The sequence below is a fragment of the Arachis hypogaea genome, chromosome 3 (assembly GCF_003086295.3).
Source record: "Arachis hypogaea cultivar Tifrunner chromosome 3, arahy.Tifrunner.gnm2.J5K5, whole genome shotgun sequence".
Taxonomy (NCBI): domain Eukaryota; kingdom Viridiplantae; phylum Streptophyta; class Magnoliopsida; order Fabales; family Fabaceae; genus Arachis; species Arachis hypogaea.
The window spans coordinates 26,706,923-26,727,261 of NC_092038.1; the positions used below are offsets into that span (position 1 = coordinate 26,706,923).

Below are 20,339 nucleotides of genomic sequence, written 5' to 3' on the forward strand. Positions count from 1 at the left end.
CCATCTATAAATTATTTCATAAACCTTAACATTAGGATAACCATCCGCACACCTAGTGAATTGAACATCCAGTCATTATTAACTGTGCATGAGTAAATCGAATCAAAAGAAATAACCATCCAATTAAAAGTAATGAACAACCCTAATCCTAATCCTAACTCTAAATGCTAACACTAACCCTAATCCTAACCGTAACTCTAATCCTCTGTATACCTATTAAATTGAATATCCGATATATCTATTGTTCACGTTATTTAATATTTTTATTATCTATCTATGCCTTTCCTTTAGTTTTTATGACCCAACGGGTCAATACAATGAGTAATTCGTTTGTTCCTGTGCATTTATTCTTTTTAACAAGTACAAATGGCTTAGATATTTTTAGCAAAAATAAAATTATTAGAAAAAAGAAGGCATCTTAATTACTTAAGGAATTAAAATTTTCATGTATTATTTTTTTCATAAAAAAATAGTTTAGTGATAAGTATAATATATCGAGTTTGCATTGTTCTCTTCTCTTAAATACTTTACATTTAATTGTTATTTATATTACGAAGTGTGTGAAAAATATAGCTCTTTTTAAGTGCTTGGGATTTAGTCAAGTCCTTGGAAAAGTAGTAGAGCGTTACCATTTGCTTTTTAATTTGTTTAAACAAAGTGGTGCAAAAAGTATCACTCTTTACAAATGCTTGACGTTATCTTGGAACCTCTTGAAAAAGTACAAGTACTAATTCATTTTTTCATTTAATTTAAGCATGCTTATGCAATTTTGAAAAATTATCGTTGTTTTCATATACTCAATTCTCTCCCTCTTGTGTCTTGTGCTTACCAACTAGAAGATATCTATATCCTACAAGACATAATATAAAAAAAAAATAGAAAATATCCTTTATATAGAAAATAATAAATCATAACAAATAGATGAATTGATAAAAGAGTTCTTAATCTAGAAATTAAATTCAAATAATATACACTTAGGTGACTTCACTTTTAAAGGTGGTCTTTTTCCTCGTGTGTACATGCAAAATAATAGATTAATGTGTAACATACACGTTAGTCTTGTAACTGTTAGCTCCATGAAATTTTACAAAGAATTTTGATGATTAATAAATCTAAATATAATTTAATAAATTTATTAATGTATTAATATTTGCTCAAGTGTGTCAATGAGAAATATGAATAAGTAAAAAAACTGAGAAACAACGTCGGAAAATAAGTTGAGTGGGCTGACTACCATAGAAATAAGTTTGCACAAAACTGATCACATAAAGGATTCGTCAAATCAGTTGTAGAAGTTGAAAATGTCTTTTTACTGGTTCACCTAGTGAGTGTTTAATGTTGACACCCTCAATCATTCAATGATTCTAGTCTTGAGAAGTATTAAAGAAAGAATATAACATTCTTAGGTCAAGCTGTGGTTTGGTATGAGTCTTACTTGAGAAAGGCAGGAAAATATCTAAGACTCTTGGTTAATTGGATATCCAACTAAGTCCCTTTTTAGATAGAGAAGGCCTGAGCAACAATATTATTTAACGTTCTTAGCTAGTAAGGTATTCAATTTGAGTTTTACTTGAGATGATCTGCTGAATATCTGATAAAGTCAATTATAGTCTTAATAAGACTTCAAAAACTAATATCTAAGGTTATTAAGTTATACCGTGGTGGAATCTGAGTCAAAGTTATAGCCTCAAAAAGTTTTGTGAAAATAATATCTTTATACACTTATTCTAATAGCAAGTCATTTGAGGACTGGATATAGGCATTTTTAGCTGAAATAATATATATCACTTGTACTTCTCACTTTGAACTCTATATTTCTTTCATCTATATTTATCTTTTACTAAGTAGTTTATTCAAAGTTCAACCTTTTCTAAAAGCATATAAGATTGTTATAAATCGTTTTAAAAAGCTGTCTATAGTCAGCCATAGACTTTAAAAGATATCTTTCAAATATTTGCATCTCAGAATCCTTTTTAAGCAAATTTAAAACGAGGTTGCAATCTAAACAAATGACATATATTTCCACTACAACCAAAATAGGAAAGACTTTGAGCATCTTAACGGTTGTAGAAGCAAAGATCCACGACAGATCCTACATCGAATCACCTTGAAGGACTTCTCTCAATAGTCCTCTCAATAAAATTAGGAAATAATAATTTTCTAACGGTAAATAGGAACTCAAAGCATTTTTTTCTTCTCCATTAGGAGGAACTAACTTTAATCCTTATTATGGTCCCACTTAATTAATTAATTAAAATACTTGAAATTAATGTAATTCATTATTTTGAATAATGTAATTTAAATTTATAAATTTAAAAATAATTTATTATTAAAAGATATTAATATTAAATAAATTCATATATAACAATAATACACAATATATAATTCGGGATTACACTAATTTGTAAAATTACTTAATATAAAGAAAAACATAATTAAGCTCTATAGTTGACTACAAGCATTGTGAAATTACCATATGTATTCAATCAAGTCCTCTTTCAATTGTCTATGCTGCTGCCTATTTCGAAGTTGGGCATTTCTTTGGAGAAATTGATGGTATGGTGCAAAATCTTCTTCTCCCAGCTGAGATTGTGATAAGCTATTTTCGACATCATCATACTCTAAGCCTTGAGTAAAATTTCAAGCATAAGTGTCTCTTTCATCCTCAACAATTATATTATGCAATATAATACAAACTCTCATTATGTTGGCAAGCTTCTTCTTTTCTCAAAAACGAGCTGGACCACGTATAATTGCAAAGCGTGCTTGCAACACTCTGAATGCTCGCTCCACATCTTTTCTTTGCCTTTCTTGGTATTGTGCAAATAACTTGCGTTTCTCTCCTTATGGCTTTGAGATTGATTTGACAAATGTGGATCATTTAGGATAAATACCATCTGCTAAATAGTATCCCATAGTATAATTATTACCATTAATGGTATAATTTACCTCTGGAGCACAGTCATTTAGAATATCATCGAACACTGGAGAATGATCTAATACGTTGATATCGTTATTTAAACTAGAAACTACATCACATAACAGTAATACGCAATAAAAATAAGAACATACTACATAACTCTACGAATACAAGGAACCATTAAATAAACCACTTGCCGATTATTTTCTCACATGCAATCTCATGAAGAGCTCGTCGTTTTTCACTCATTGTAGACGTGTCAGTAGTAAGTATTTGCATATCCATTTTCCTTTCCCTTTCCTTGGCCATCCTTTCCATTTTCCTTTCTTTTGCTTTTATCTCCATTTCTTTAATATACCTCTGAGTTTGTAATTCCTGTTCCTTCATTGCCGCTTGAGCTTGTAATTCTTGTTCTTTCATTGCCGCTTGAATTTGTAACTCCTTCTCTTTGATTGCCATAATCTTTGCTCTATGTTCCCTCTCCTCTTCTCTTTCTTTTTCCCTATCCATTAGTTCCTTTTCTCTGACATTCTTAATATCTTCTATGAGAGATAATTTTTTAACGACCGATTATTTCTTTTTTCTAAAATCTTCAGATATTTGTGCTTTTTCCTTACCTTTTCGCTTGCTCTTCTTTGATCCTTGTGGGCGAACGGGAGAGTCCACACCGGGTTCGTCAGCCAATGGTGTTTCTGGGTTTGATGAGGATGAGTATGCTCCAGTTGCACTAACCTTGGTTCTCTTTGAGCCGCCACTCTGTGTAGGTAGTTGGCTTCTCCATTTTTGCTCCAACCTAAACATGTTCCAATGCCTCTCAAAAGTGAATTTTTGACCATAATTTGTGAAATAAAGTTTATAGGCCAACTCCTTTATATCATTAGCGTTCGAACCACTCCTTATATTTCGAATAGCTTGATCATAGCAACCAGCAAATTGTGCAACAGTCTTGTTGATCATTGTTTCTTACATGCAACTACCCCCTTGTCATGTCGGAGCAAAATTCTACACAGTAGCTATGAATTCGACTCCAAATGTTTCCCTTTTTTTATCGGTACCAACTATAGGGTTAGTTGAACACGAGGGTTGGCAAAATCTGAATATTGCGAATTTAGACTAGATTGTATAGGAGTCTAAGAGGATGGGTTAGAAGAGCCACCAACACCAGATGAGTTATGTCTTGATGCATTGGATTGAGTTGGAAACGGCAAAGAAGTTGGAGTAACATTTCCGATAGAGGGGTTAAATATGGATGAAAATGGAAAATGTGGTGTTTGTGAATTTTGATTTTGTGGTTGAAATATAGGAAATTGATTATTATAAGGAGCTTGAAAATTGAAATTAAAAAGATTTTGTGGATTTGGATTTTGAAATGTATTCGGTAGTGTGAAGTTTTGATTTGGGACTTAAGAGTTTGAGGTTTGAGATTGTTAGGTATTTGGAATTTGAGAAAAGTTTTGTAAGTAATTGAAGAAAGAATTGAGTTGGTTTGGATCCATTTTTCCGAACAAAAAATAATATTAGCAGAACTTTGATTTTGTAAACTTAGAAGAAAATGAAGAAGAGTAGTAGAAAATGTGAGAATAAAAGTGTATATAATTAATTATTTTAATTATTAAATAAATTAATTATGATTTAATTATTATTTAAATAATTAATATAAATTATTAATTAAATCAAAATATAATTAATTATTATAATTATTATTAAATTAATTATTATATAATTATTTAATATAATTATTTATTATAATATAATTATTTAATATAATTAATTAAAATTTTATATAATTATTTATTTAAATAATAAATGGCAAGTTATTACTCATAGTCTCATTCAGAAGGCCTGGTTTCTCTTGAAATCTGTGTGAGGACCTTCTCTTCATTTCCTCCAACGGTAAAGGCCTCGTTGTGTCAGAAAAAGTAGAATTGGACTCATGCATTGGACTTGCTCTTAGAAGATGATGCTGAGAATGATAGAGATCTGCACAATATTGTCATCATGCGCTTTAGACCATCTCCAGTAGGGAACTCATCCCAGTTCCTGTTTATGGCTCACCTGTCATAAAAAGTAACTCCACATCAGCTTTTGTGTCATAAACAGTAAATAGGAACTTACAACATCTATCTCTTCTCCATTAGGAGGAACTAACTTTAGTCCCTATTGTGGTCCCACTTAATTAATTAATTAAAATACTTGAAATTAATTTAATTAATTTTTTTGAATAATGTAATTTAAATTTATAAATTTATAAATAATTAACTATTAAAAGATATTAATATTAAATAAATTCATATATAATAATAATACATAATATATAATTCGGGGTTACACTATTTGTAAAATTACTTAATACAAAGAAAAACATAATTAAGCTTTACAGTTGACGACAAGCATTGTGAAATTGCCATATGTGTTCAATCAAGTCCTCTTTCAATTGTCTATGCTGCTGCCTATTTCGAAGTTGGGCATTTCTTTGGAGAAATTGATGGTATGGTGCGAAATCTTCTTCTCCCAGCTGAGGTTGTGATAAGCCATTTTCGACATCATCATACTCCAAGCCCTGAGCAAAATTTCCTGCATAAGTGTCTCTTTCATCCTCAACAATCATATTATGCAATATAATACAAGCTCTCATTATGTTGGCAAGCTTCTTCTTTTCCCTAAAATGAGCTGGACCACGTATAATTGCAAAGCGTGCTTGCAACACTCCGAATGCTCGCTCCACATCTTTTCTTTGCCCTTCTTGGTATTGTGCAAATAACTTGCGTTTCTCCCCTTGTGGCTTTGAGATTGATTTGACAAATGTGACCCATTCAGGATAAATACCATCTGCTAAATAGTATCCCATAGTATAATTATTACCATTAATAGTGAAATTTACCTCCGGAGTACGGTCATTTAGAATATCATCGAATATGGGAGAACGATCTAACACGTTGATATCGTTATTTGAACCAGAAACTCCAAAGAACGCATGCCATATCCAAAGGTCTGAAGATGCTACAACCTCAAGTACTATGGTTGCAACCCCACGATAACCACTCATGTACATACCTTTCCACGCCTTTGGACAATTTTTCCATTGCCAATGCATGCAGTCAATGCTACCCAACATGCTAGGGAAGCTACGACCCTCCGCCATTTGTAACAGGCGTTGTACGTCATTTGGTTTGGGATTTCGCAAGTATTCATCCTCGAACACCGAAATGACACCTTTAACAAATTTTTCCAAGCATTCAATTGTAGTGCTCTCGCCTATGCGCACATAATCATCAACAGCATCAGCTCCTACGCCATATGCTAACATCCGTATCGCAGCGGTACATTTCTGGAGTGGTGACAAGCCTCTTCTTCCAGTTGCATCAACCCTCTGTTGAAAATACGGATAGACGTTTGAGAGAGCATCTACTATCCGAAGGAACACCTGTCTTCTCATTCGAAATCTCCGTCGAAAAATGTCAGCATTATACACCGGTTCATCTGCAAAGTAATCTTGATAAAGGCGATCATGTCCTGCTTCTCGATCTCTGTTGATCCATCTACGAGTAATTGGGATAGAGCTTCTATCGATATCTTCTTCTTCTTCTGAATCTTGGAGTAAACACTCGTCGATCCAATTATCTATGACTGTGTTATCTTGCCGTCTTCTTTTGCCATACAAAGCCTCATTAAACATATCAACAAAATTTCTAGCCATATTTAAAAATGTAATTTTTAGTTCTCTTTCGAGGTGAGAAACAAGAGTTGAAGTGGAGTTGCAGAGTCATTGATAGTTGATAATTATAAGTGTGTCTGCAATAAGTACCCTAACGGCTAGTTAACGGCTAGTTTTGCAACGGCTAGTTAACAGCTAGTTTTGCAATGGCTAGTTAACGGCTAGTTTTGCAACAGCTAGTTTTGCAATGGCTACTTAACGGCTAGTTTTGCAACGGCTAGTTTTGCAACGGCCACTTTCATGAACAATAAGGGCACAATAATATTGACTAATTTAAAAACTTACATCAGAAATAAATAAAACAAACTACATCATAAACCAGTAATACACAATAAAAATAAGAATATACTACATAACTCTACGAATACAAGAAACCATTAAGTAAACCACTTGGCGATTATTTTCTCACATGCAATCTCATGAAGAGCTCGTCGTTTTTCACTCATTGTAGACGTGTCAGCATTAAGTATTTGCATATCCATCTCCCTTTCCCTTTCCTTGGCCATCCTTTCCATTTCCCTTTCTTTTGCTTTTATCTTCATTTATTTAATATACCTCTGAGTTTGTAATTCTTTTTCTTTCATTGCTGCTTGAGCTTGTAATTCTTGTTCTTTCATTGCCGCTTGAATTTGTAACTCCTTCTCTTTGATTGCCATAATCTTTGCTCTATGTTCCTTCTCCTCTTCTCTTTCTTTTTCCTTATCCATTAGTTCCTTTTCTCTAACATTCTTAATATCTTCCATGAGAGATAATTTTTTGACAACCGATGATTTTCTTTCGCTAAAATTTTCAGACATCTGTGCTTTTCCCTTACCTTTTCGCTTGCTCTTCTTTGATCCTTGTGGGCGAACGGGAGAGTCCACACCGGGTTCGTCAGCCAACGGTGTTTCTGGGTTTGATGAGGATGAGTATGCTCTAGTTGCACTAACATTGGTTCTCTTTGAGCCGCCACTCTGTGTAGGTAGTTGGCTTCTCCATTTTTGCTCCAACCGAAGCATGTTCCAATGCCTCTCAAAAGTGAATTTTTGACCATAATTTGTGGAATAAAGTTTATAAGCCAACTCCTTTATATCATCAGCGTTCGAACCACTGCTTATGTTTCGACTAGCTTGATCGTAGCAACCAGCAAATTGTGCAACAACTTTGTTGATCTTATATCATCGTTTCTTACATGCAACTACCCCCCTTGTCATGTCGGAGCAAAATTCTACACAATAGCTATGAATTCGACTCCAAAATGTTTCTCCCTTTTGATCGGTACCAACTATAGGGTCAGTTGAAACATTTAACCATGCATTGATCAGCATCTCATCCTCTTTCCAATGCCAGTGTTGACTACTATCTTGCCTTCGATCTTCAATATCATCATTGAGGTCGATAGCATCTAATCCATGAGGGTTGGCAAAATCTGAATATTGCGAATTTGGACTAGATTGTATAGGAGTCTGAGAGGATGGGTTAGAAGAGCCACCAACACCAGATGAGTTATGTCTTGATGCACTAAATTGAGTTGGAAACGGCAAGGAAATTGGAGTAACATTTTCGATAGAAGGGTTAAATATGGATGAAAATGGTAAATGGGGTGTTTGTGAATTTTGATTTTGTGGTTGGAATATAGGAAATTGATTATTATAAGGAGTTTGAAAATTGAAATTAGAGAGATTTTGTGGATTTGGATTTTGAAATGTATTTGGTAGTATGAAGTTTTGATTTGGAACTTGAGAGTTTGAGGTTTGAGATTGTTGGGTATTTGAAATTTGAGGAAAGTTTTGTAAGTAATTGAAGAAAGAGTTGAGTTGGTTTGGATCCATTTTTTCGAACAAAAAATAATAGTAGCAGAACTTTGATTTTGTAAACTTGGAAGAAGATGAGGAAGAGTAGTAGAGAGTATGAGAATAGAAGTGTATCTAAGTGGTATATATAGAGTAACAAAATATTAATTTATTAATAATAACAGTAACATAGTAACGGCTAGTTTCCAACAGCTAATTTTACGACGACTAATTTTGCAACGGCTAATTTAATATAATAATATAAATTATTAATTAAATAAAAATTTAATCATTTAATTAATTAATTATTATAATTATTAATAAATTAAATATGATTTCATTATTTAATATAATTATTATATTAAATAATGAAATCATATTTAATTTATTAATAATTATAATAATTAATTAATTATATAAAGTATACTATATATATATAACGCTAATATGTATGATGTATATAAAGTATACTATATGTAACGTTCAATACATATATATATATATATATATATATATATATATATATATATATATATATATATATATATATATATATATATATAAAGTATTAATTTTATTAATAAAATATTATTTTTTTTGAGAGAGACAGAGTCCCTCTAAGCAGGGTTTCTCTTGCTCCGAAATTTGTGAAGAAACTCATTATTTATTTGCTCCAACGGTAGATTCTCCTTTTTTACTAACACAGTAAATGAGGTTCAAAATTTTTGAACTGTTGAAATTGCTGTTAGAGCTGATTGTGAGTCAGAACAAATGGTAATAATCTTTGAATTGAGCTTTCATTTTCTAAACTACATATTTTGTATGAGGAACTATTGGAAAATTTTCAAGAGTTATCTAAGGCATACTTTAAACTCAAACGACTTAGAAAATTGAATCTTCTAATATCAACTAAATCTAATCTAAATCTGAGGATCTACAAAAAATAAATGATTTTTTGAAAGAGAAAAACACATAACTAATTTATGAGATAATTGTTCTTAGAAAAGGACATCTAGAACTTATAGCTACCAACGAGTCCATTAAAAGTTAGATATATGCTTCTGAACTTCAGAAGACATGAATTCCTAAAATGGAAACTCATACGAAAAAATCTCAGGAGGAACAATCTCAGAAGTTATCACATAAAGATAGTATGGCTAAAAAAAGAGAGATTTATGAGCTGGTGAGTTAATAAAGTTCACACTGCTAACATAGAAAAATGGTTAAATGTCTCAAGAATATGGATCTAATACTTGGTAGTCAAAGACTATATCTTTAAAAGTTTGGTCTACGATATGTTGAAACTAATGATGAGAAATTTCGCCAAATATGCTATAAACTTGGACATGACACAGATCAGTGTTCCTAGTTCAAGAAACAAAATGGCTATAAAATCAAGAAGAAGCTATTTAAGAAACCTTAAAAGAGGAATCGTAAGAATCCTGAAAAAATAGATTATCAAAAACCTCAATAACAATTTAAAAACTAGTCAACTGGAACCCAGGCTAATTTGGGTTATTCTCACCTTATCTCAAATATTCTTTTAGTAGATGATTTGACTTACAATCTGCTCAGTATCATTCAATTCTGTGATCAAGGTTACAAAGTAGTATTTGATATTGATCAATGAGAAGTTATTAACAAAGCAAATGACTCTACTATTCTCACTACTAAAAGAGTGGACGCTACTTATGTATTATACCTTGAGGACCTTTATATCTAAATGTAAGATGTCTCCTCAATTGTTAACAACAAATAGTTGTGGCACAAGAAGTTTAGTTATGCTCATATGAAATTCATTATTAATGAGTTATCTCAAAAAAGGCATGTGAAAGGTCTTTTCAAAATCTCTTATGAAAAAAATTTCACATGTGATTATTCATTATTGTGATAATGAAAAAACGGACTAAAGCTTCATTCAAGAACATCAATATTGTAAATCCTTCTAAAGATATGCTAATTTGTTTAAATTAGATTTGGTTTGATTTGATTTAAATTTTAAATTCCTAAAGATATACATGCTAAAAAAAATTAAAACTAAATAAAATATTTTGACAAGGCCAAAAGAAAATAAAATTAAATTAAACTATATATTCTACTTGAAATTTGAACAAAAAATAAGAATCAAAATCAATTTTAATTTTAATTTTAATTTTGAACTTGCATCTCAATTTAGCCCACTGAACTTGAGATGAATTCTTGAGTTTCTTGTTCTCTAAATTTAGCCCAATGGACTTAATTCTTTATTTTTTGGGCTAGCAATTAATATTTTTGTATGAGTATTGCAAAGTTTTTAAAATTCTTCTTGATCTCCTTTGTGCATGCTTTAGTAATAACATCGTCAGGCATTATAAAATTTATATATATATATATATATATATATTTGTGTTTGAATGTCCAAATTGTTCTCTTGAGTATATAGGAGAAAAAACTTATTTAAGTCTTTCTAATTTTTAACACAATTAAACAACCTTAATCCTAAAAGGGTATTATACTCTTTTTAAATTTAATACAAAGAGAGTATTTTAATCATTTTAAATTTAAGTTCAAATTTATAGTTTCTAAATAAACTAAACAACCTTGAGTTTAAAAGGAGTATTTTAGTCTATTTAAAATTAACCAAAAGAGTGCTTTAGTCTTTTAAATGAAATTCTAACTTTTACTTTCTAAAAATAACATCAATCTAAAAAGGAATTTTTAGTCTTTAAAAATAATCCTAAACGGGATATTTCAGTATTGTAAAATTTGATGGAAGGATATTTTAGTATTTTAAAATCAAAATTCAAATTTCTAATTTCTAATTCATTTAAACAAAGTTTGCAACAATATTTTAGTTTTCTAAAATGATTTTGACGAAAAGAATATTTGTGTCTTTGAAAATTGACCAAATTGTTAATAGTCATTTTAAAATAAAATTTAAAATTTCAATACAATTAAACAAGAAAGGGTATTTTAGTCTTTTCAAAACTAAATTCAATCTGTAATTTGTAGTACAAATCAAACCACCTTAATTCTAAAGGAGTATTTTAGTGTTTTTAAAATAACTATAAAAGGGATTTTTGTTTTGTTTTTTTTGTTAACAAAATGGTCATTTTAGTCCTTTTATAATCAAAATCTAATGTATATTTAGTTTCTAACATAATCAAAGAACCTTAATGCTGAAAAGGGTATTTTAGACCTTTTAAAATTAACAAAAAAGTTGTATTATTTTTTTTTTTAAATCAAATTTTCAAGTTTTATATACAAGTAAACAAAATTAATTCTGAATTTAGCGTTTTTAAATTTAATCCTTAAAAGGGTATGTAGTGGCTTTTTAAATTAATTCTTAATGGTGTATTTTATAATAAGAATTAACTAAAAGTGTATTTTTGTTACTTTAAAATCAAATTTTATTATTTGGAATAATATTATTAAACAAAATTAACTCAAATTTTATTTTGTCCTTTAAAAATGAACTAAAACAACAATTTTTTTTTAAATGAACTAAAAGAATATTTTGTGAGAAAATTAAAAATGATACTACAGTCATTTTATACAATTAATCAAAATAATATTCACGTGTCCATTTTTTTCCGTACCAATACATATTAATTTACTGTTATACCAAAACAAATATTAAATAGTAGTGATCTCACATTCTCACATTTAAGTAGAAACAGGATGTACGTGGATCGAATTGGATTGGATATGGTCGAAAATTCGATTCGATTTGCACAATTTTTATCGGACTAGATCGGATATAATATCTGCGTTTTTTGTGTCGGATCCAATCCGATTCACAAATGTGCAGATCGGATCGGATATCGGATATCGGATATATCCGCATAGTTGAACCTTCTCTTTTTAATCATATTTCTATGTAAAAAATTTAATAAAAATATTTCTTTCACACTTTTAAACTTATTTATTCCTAAAATATTTTTAACCAAACTTTTCTTAAATAACAAAAATAAAATAATACAATATATGAATAATAATTATTAACTAAAACATACAAACGAGTAAATATAATACCATATATATATATATATATATATATATATATATATATATATATATATATATAATTTTTATTGTGCGGATCTGCGGATGTAGAGCAAATATCCGCAATCTGATCCATAAAGAGTGCGGATCAAATCGAATCCACAATTTTCTGATCGAATGCGAATATTTACTGCGAATATGCAGATACGAATCCGATCCATGAACGCAGAAATGAGAATCCACGGCCCTATATTCATTTTCATCATTATTTTCGGATTTCGTATCATAATATATCCCCCCATCAAGTTCTTTATGGTTAAAAAGTAGGGTGGAGGAAGAAACATACACTTTTTGGGGGTATTCAAAAGAATTCCTAAATTATTGCCTCTTTTCCTTGGGTGTTTGTTAACTTATATCTTATGTTCACTGGTGTATTGGTTAGGAGGCAAACCAAAAATCTAAGCAGCCCCTCTGTCACGGCCTTGGACACACTCCAACGCTACCGTGCCGGCACTCGGACTTACTCAACCTCTTGAGCTAAGACCAAGTCAGCCTAACCCTCAATACTTAGCAAGAAAGCTAAGAACACAAGAGAACACAAGAGAAAGGAGGCTTTGGTGGAAAGAACACTTTATTGTTCAAGTGTTTGTTACAAATGATTCACACACACCCAAACTCTAACTCTCACCCCTATTTATAGCCATCCACCTCCTCAATGGATGGTTAGGATTAAATCTAATCAATGGTCCAGATTAATCATCTAGAACCTTCTTTATAAATATATATCCTACTACTACTTTCTAAATACTTCTAGATTGTTCCATACAACTCTTCATACTTTTATATCAATCCACACTCTTCTAGAATATTCCATGATCTTCTAAAGTCTTCTAGAACTTTCTAGGGTATTCCGGGACCTTCTAGAACATTCTAGAATGTTTCGGAACCATCTAGAGTATTCTCAAATACTCCAGAAAACTATACAAACACTGTTAAATCTAACCTTCTAAAAATTTACCGTGACATTCTCCCCCACCTAATGCGCAGACGTCCTCGTCGCGTTCTGTTCATGATAGCGCTCTAGGTGGTCTTGGAATTGCCACAGATCTTCACGAGCTTCCCAACTAGCTTCAGTTATCGGGAGCCCTTTCCACTTGATCAAATATTGAATACTTGGTGGTACCCATCTTCGTCTCACAACGCGATTAGCTAAGATCTCTTCGATTTCTTTATCGAAGGATCTAATCACCACAGGCGGAGCACGACTCGAATCACCTCTACTCGGTTCATCTTGGTCTTCGTGATATGGTTTAAGCATACTCACATGGAAGACCGGGTGAATCTTCATAGAGGGAGGAAGTTGTACTTTGTAAGCAACCTCCCCAACACGCCCAATGATCTCAAATGGCCCTTCGTATTTGCGGATTAAGCCCTTATGAACCTTGCGAAAGGCTTTGAATTGTTGTGGAAGAAGTTTGATCATTACCTTGTCTCCCACTTGATAGCTTGCATGCCTCATCTTCTTATCAGCCCATTTCTTCATCCTCTTTGCAGCTTTGTCAAGGTAAGAACGAGTGACATCTGCTTGTTCTTCCCAAGACTTAATCATATGATAAGCTCCAGGGCTCTTCCCTGAGTAGGAAGAAGAAAGAGAGTGAGGTGTAAGCGGCTGTTGTCCAGTCACAATCTCGAACGGGCTCTTCCCTGTGGACTCGCTCCTTTGCAAATTGTATGAGAACTGAGCAATGTCGAGGAGTTTTGTCCAGTCCTTCTGATTAGCGCTTACAAAATGCCTCAAGTAACACTCGAGTAAGGCATTCACTCTCTCAGTCTGCCCATCGGTTTGAGGATGGAAGCTTGTTGAGAAATGAAGCTCCGACCCAAGGAGTTTGAACAGCTCTGTCCATAGTCGTCCTGTGAAGCGTGGATCTCGATCACTAATGATGCTCTTAGGCAATCCCCAATATTTCACCACATTCTTGAAGAATAGTCGTGCTGCCTCCTCTGCAGTGCAGTCAGTAGGGGCGGGTATAAAGGTAGCATACTTCGAAAATCGATCCACTACCACGAGAATAGATCCAAACCCCTTAGACTTCGGTAAGGCAGAGATAAAATCTAGAGAGACACTTTCCCACGGTCGCTCTGATGGAGGCAAAGGTTCCAACAACCCGCTTGGTGTCTTGTTTTCAATCTTATCTTGTTGGCAAACAAGACAAGTCTTCACATAGCTCTCCACTTCATCTCTCATTTTAGGCCAATAATAAGAAGATTCAATGAGTGCTAAGGTCCTTCGCTGACCTTGGTGACCAGCCCACTTGGTGTCGTGGCATTCTCTTACCAACTTTCTTATCAGATTTTCCCATTTAGGAACGTATAGTCTTCTCCCTTTTGTGTAGAGAAGGTCGTTTTCTAACCAAAATCTTTTGGTCTTACCTTCTCTAGCCAACTCTACCAACTTCTTGGCTAATGGATCGTGATGCAACCCTTCCTTGATGGTATGCACAATATCTCCTTCAACCATAGAAATGGCCGCCAACTCAGCCTTGCGACTCAGCGCATCTGCTACCACATTAGTCTTGCCTGACTTGTATTCGAATTCGAAATCAAACTCAGCCAAGAAGTCTTGCCACCTAGCTTGCTTGGGGCTTAACTTCTTTTGAGTTTGGAAGTAGCTTGTAGCCACATTGTCTGTCTTGACGATGAAGTGTGAACCAAGCAAATAGTGACGCCAAGTTCTCAGACAATGCACCACCGCGGTCATCTCCTTCTCTTGGACAGTGTATCGCCTCTCTGTATCATTCAACTTGCGACTCTCAAAGGCAATAGGATGTCCTTCTTGCATCAGAACTCCTCCAATAGCGTAGTCAGAAGCATCAGTGTGGACTTCAAATACCTTTGAGTAGTTGGGTAGTGCTAGTACTGGTCCTTCTGTGATAGCAGCCTTCAACTCCTCAAAAGTCTTTTGACACTCCTTTGACCATTCCCAAGAGTGGTTCTTCTTGAGAAGATCAGTTAATGGTGCAGCCTTGGCGGAGTATCCCTTGATAAACTTCCGATAGTAATTAGCCAACCCAAGGAATGACCTCAATTCGGATACCTTGTTTGGAGGTTCCCACTCTTTGATAGCCTTCACCTTTCCTTGATCCATGCAGAGAGTTCCACCTTTAATGATGTGTCCCAAGAAGTGGACTTCGTCCCTTGCAAAGGAACACTTTTCCTTCTTCACATATAGGTTATTCTCTCGCAAGATCGTGAACACGGTTCGTAAGTGTTCTACATGTTCCTCCAAAGTATTGCTATAGACAACAATGTCATCCAAGTAGACCACTACAAACCGATCAAGGTAAGGTCGAAAGATCTCATTCATCAAGGTACAGAAGGTCGCAGGAGCATTGGTCAAGCCAAAAGGCATTACCAACCACTCATACGATCCATACCTCGTGACACACGTGGTCTTAGGCTCATCACCATCAGCAATTCTCACTTGGTGATATCCTGACCTCAAATCTAGCTTTGAGAACCACTTGGCTCTACCAAGTTGATCAAACAAATCGGCTATCAAAGGAATGGGGTATTTGTTCTTGATGGTTACCTTGTTAAGTGCTCGATAGTCGATGCATAGCCTCAATGAACCATCATGCTTCTTTTGGAATAAGACTGGTGCGCCATAAGGTGCCTTCGATGGACGGATGAACCCAGCATCTAGCAAATCCTTGAGTTGCTTCTTCAACTCCTCGAGTTCTGGCGGTGCCATTCTATACGGTGATGAGGCGGGCGGCTTTGCTCCTAACTCCAATTCAATCTTGTGGTCCACCTTCCTCCTAGGTGGTAATTGTTTTTGGCAACTCGGAAGGCATCACATCCTTATTTTCTTCAAGGACTTCCTTGATTTCGAGAGGAACGTCTTCTCTTTCAAGTGTTAACTCCTCTTGTAGTAGAGCCAAATATGTAATCTCTCCCTTCTTGAACCCTTTCTTGAGTTGCATAGCGGAAAGTATCGGTGGTCCTCCAACTTTAGAGACTGTAGGGACCATGCATGAAGACCCTTTCTCCATGATGCATACTACGTCGTAGTATGGCATAGGTATTATATTTGCCTTCCTTTGCAAATCGAGCCCGATGACTATTTTAAAATCATCCATGGGTGCTATTGAGAAATCCACAAGGCCCTTCCAAGAACCAAGAGTCATCTCAACCCCTTTTGCTACTCCCTTAAGGGGTTCACCCTTGGTATTCACGGGTTTGAACTAACCATTCTTTTCGGTGATCTTCAACCCAAGCCTCCTTGCTTCATCAGGCGTGATGAAGTTGTGTGTAGCACCAGTGTCGATCATAGCCATGACATGTTTTTCATTGATAAAGGCTTTGATATACATCAAGCCTTTCTTTTCTACAGTGCTTGCCTCTTTTTCCTTCACAGAATTTATGTGTTGGATGGATCCAACACACTCAGTTACTTGAGTTTGGGCCTCTCGTTCCTCAGCGATAGATGCCAAAGTCCCTAGCTTGGGACAATCCTTCATTTGGTGTGGTCCTTTGCACACGAAGCATCCTCCTTTGGGCACGAAAGCCTTCTTTTTTTCTTCGTACTCTTTCTTTGAAGAGTATTTTCCTTCCTTCTTGGTTGAGAAACTCTTCCCCTTGTCTCCCCCACCTTTAGCAAAACTAGGCTTGGAGGAAGACTTGGGTTTAGAGTCTCCCCTATGATACTCAGTGAGTGATTCAGCCACCACGATGGCCTCATCGACATCCTTAACATTCTTTCTTTGTAGTTCTTGCTTTGCCCAAGGTTGGAGTCCATCAATGAAGAAGAACAATGCATCCTCTGATGCTAAGTTGGGGATTTGAAGCGTGAGAGTAGTAAACTCCTTTACGTAGTCGCTAATCGTACTCTTGTGTTTCAACTCCCTCAACTTCTTCCTTGCTTCATAAACCACATTCTCAGGGAAGAATTGTCTTTTCAATTCCCTTTTAAAATCTTCCCATGTGGCTATGTTGCAAGTACCCTTTTCCATATCTACGCACTTTCTCCTCCACCACAAAGTAGCATTATCAGAAAGGTAGAGAGCTGCAGTGCGTACCTTTATTGCTTCTTCGACCACCCCTTGGCCTTCGAAGTACCTCTCCATTTGCCATAGGAAGTTCTCTACCTCGCGAGCGTCCCTTACGCCCTTGAACTCCTTTGGCTTGGGAAGATCAATCTTTGTTGTCTCCCTTATAATGGTTGGTCGAGATTTCGCCTCCTCGAACCAAATTTGAACTCCCTCAAATAGCTTTAAGGAGTTCTCAAGCTTCTCTTCAATTTGGAGCATGCTTTCTTTGAAAGCATCTAGTTCTCCTAACACGTGAGCCTCGAGGGTCTCCTTATCATGTTCTATCCTTTGGAAACGCTCATCCATAGAGGATAGAACATTCTCCAACACAGAAACTCTCTCTTCTAGGAAGTTAGAGTCCTTACCTCTAGGCTCACTTGAAGAACGTACCTTCTTGCCTCCCCATTGAGAAGGAATAGTATCCCTTCCCCTTTGTGACTCAACATGCTCCATGGTGATATTTGAAGCCATACCCACAAACCACTTGTGCTCCCTCTCGAACCTTGCTCGGATACCAAATTGTCACGGTCTTGGACACACTCCAACGCTACCGTGCCGGCACTCGGACTTACTCAACCTCTTGAGCTAAGACCAAGTCAGCCTAACCCTCAATACTTAGCAAGAAAGCTAAGAACACAAGAGAACACAAGAGAAAGGAGGCTTTGGTGGAAAGAACACTTTATTGCTCAAGTGTTTGTTACAAATGATTCACACACACCCAAACTCTAACTCTCACCCCTATTTATAGCCATCCACCTCCTCAATGGATGGTTAGGATTAAATCTAATCAATGGTCCAGATTAATCATCCAGAACCTTCTTTATAAATATATATCCTACTACTACTTTCTAAATACTTCTAGATTGTTCCATACAACTCTTCATACTTTTATATCAATCCACACTCTTCTAGAATATTCCATGATCTTCTAAAGTCTTCTAGAACTTTCTAGGGTATTCCGGGACCTTCTAGAACATTCTAGAATGTTTCGGAACCATCTAGAGTATTCTCAAATGCTCCAGAAAATTATACAAACACTGTTAAATCTAACCTTCTAAAAATTTACCGTGACACCTCACTCCTTTGGGCATGTTGGACTTTTTCCACGTGTAGCCGTCTTGTTCCCAATATTATATTCTATATAGTACAAATTCAAAAGTCAGACAGAGGAACGGCCATCATGTTGGTGCTGATTGCTGAATGGATCCGAATAATAATAATTGAAAATAATAATAATAATATGGACGAGATTATTGGTTATATCAAATGCATCTTAATCTATAATTATTGTTACATATGAAAACAAAAAACAATTAAAAAAAAACTAGTATACATCATGTATGAGATATGATAATATTAGATGAAAATAAAAATTTTAAAATATAAACTAAAAATAAGTTAAACAATATATATATATATATATATATATATATATATATATATATATATATATATATATATATATATATATATATAAACTGATTTTTATTATGTATATAGTATTTTTGTATGAAATATTTGAGTAGTGCTAGAAACAAGAGATTAAACTGAAGGAATAATGTGTGTATTATTGAGTATAATAAAGAGTGTTTATAATAAAGAGTATTTATAAAGAATGTTGTCTAGAATGATATAATATAAAAATGTGTTTATATGTATTAAGAGAATCGTAATAATAAAGATGTAATCTCTTATAATAAATATTAAGATATACTAATTGGTCTTAATTGATCTTCATTATATTCTAATAAGTAGTATACTTACCTTCTTAAATTGAACTTTTTATTATTGCCACTTTTAAAAAAATAAATATAAAATATTGAGTGATTTAGTAGTAATTATTTTCTTTGTAAAAAAATGATTATGCATAGTATTTAAAAGAAGTTAAAATTGTTAACGTAAAGATAGAAAGAAATATTATCAAAATATAAAAGGTTAACATAGCGATATAAAGAAATATGCATATTGTGATTTTTTGTTTTGATACCTAAAATATAAATTTTTTAACAATACTGGTTTAGATAATTCTTAGGGATTAAACCAAAATTTCACAATATATTGCACACACTAAATTTTGATGAAGATTAATTTTCAATTTTTTTTTTACTTATGAAGCTTGAGGTCAATTATTAAATACATTTTGTATACAATATTTATTGATATTAGTCTAATATATTTATTTTTTATATTTAACTGTATCTTAACAAAAAATGAATTTTTTTAAATATATTTAGACACAATTAAATACTATCTTAATATATTTAATTTTATTTTTAATATATATTTTTAAAATAATTTTAAAAATAATATATATTATTATTTATTAAAATAAAAAATATTTAAAAAATATTAATAAAATTTTAAAAAATAATTTATATTTTAATATTAATAAAATATTAAAATATTATTATATATATAATATATTTACATATCTTATAAAAATTTAAAATTAATGTATCTTCATATTTCGTGTCATATAGTATCCGTATCAGTGTGAGATAGCTTTTTACTATATAAAATAATTGCAACCAATTAATAAACCCATAATCTTTATTTTACGTTGCTGTTAGCCAGAGTTTCTTGGTCAACAATTCAAGAGTCATGTTTGTCACCTCTCTTCGTTACGTTTTTCCACGTTTGCCGAAATAATACAAGACAATGAGAACCAATTATAAAAGTTTGTAATCTTCACAAACTTACTGCAATATTCTTCTCCGAATCTTCTTATAAAATACGAATTAATAGTTAAAATCGTTCTTGAAATATATTGTAATTTTTATTTTAGTCCTCAAAAAATAAAATTAATCGAAATTATTTTCAAAAGATACACAATTTAATCACATTAGTCTTTATAT

General features: G+C 33.2%; 1 protein-coding gene across 1 annotated transcript; it reads right to left on the reverse strand.

Annotated features, from left to right (window-relative positions):
• Nucleotides 1-3,986: 3,986 nt before the first annotated feature.
• Nucleotides 3,987-6,596, reverse strand: LOC114927458 (uncharacterized). The gene is made up of 3 exons (XM_029297396.1): nucleotides 6,029-6,596; nucleotides 5,802-5,935; nucleotides 3,987-4,013 (listed from the first exon to the last, which is right to left on the reverse strand). Exons 1-3 carry the CDS (start codon nucleotides 6,594-6,596, stop codon nucleotides 3,987-3,989), a joined length of 729 nt encoding a protein of 242 aa, XP_029153229.1.
• Nucleotides 6,597-20,339: the final 13,743 nt, after the last annotated feature.

Bases quoted from the DNA above. Each gene is read 5' to 3' on its own strand.
- LOC114927458 (XM_029297396.1), bottom strand. From the start codon at position 6,596: ATGTTTAATGAGGCTTTGTATGGCAAAAGAAGACGGCAAGATAACACA. The intron at 5,936-6,028 runs GTAGCATTGACT...TTGCAACCATAG, and splicing joins TAGCTTCCCTAGCATGTTGG to TACTTGAGGTTGTAGCATCT. The intron at 4,014-5,801 runs GTAAATTTCACT...CGCAATATTCAG, and splicing joins TAAATGACCGTACTCCGGAG to ATTTTGCCAACCCTCGTGTT.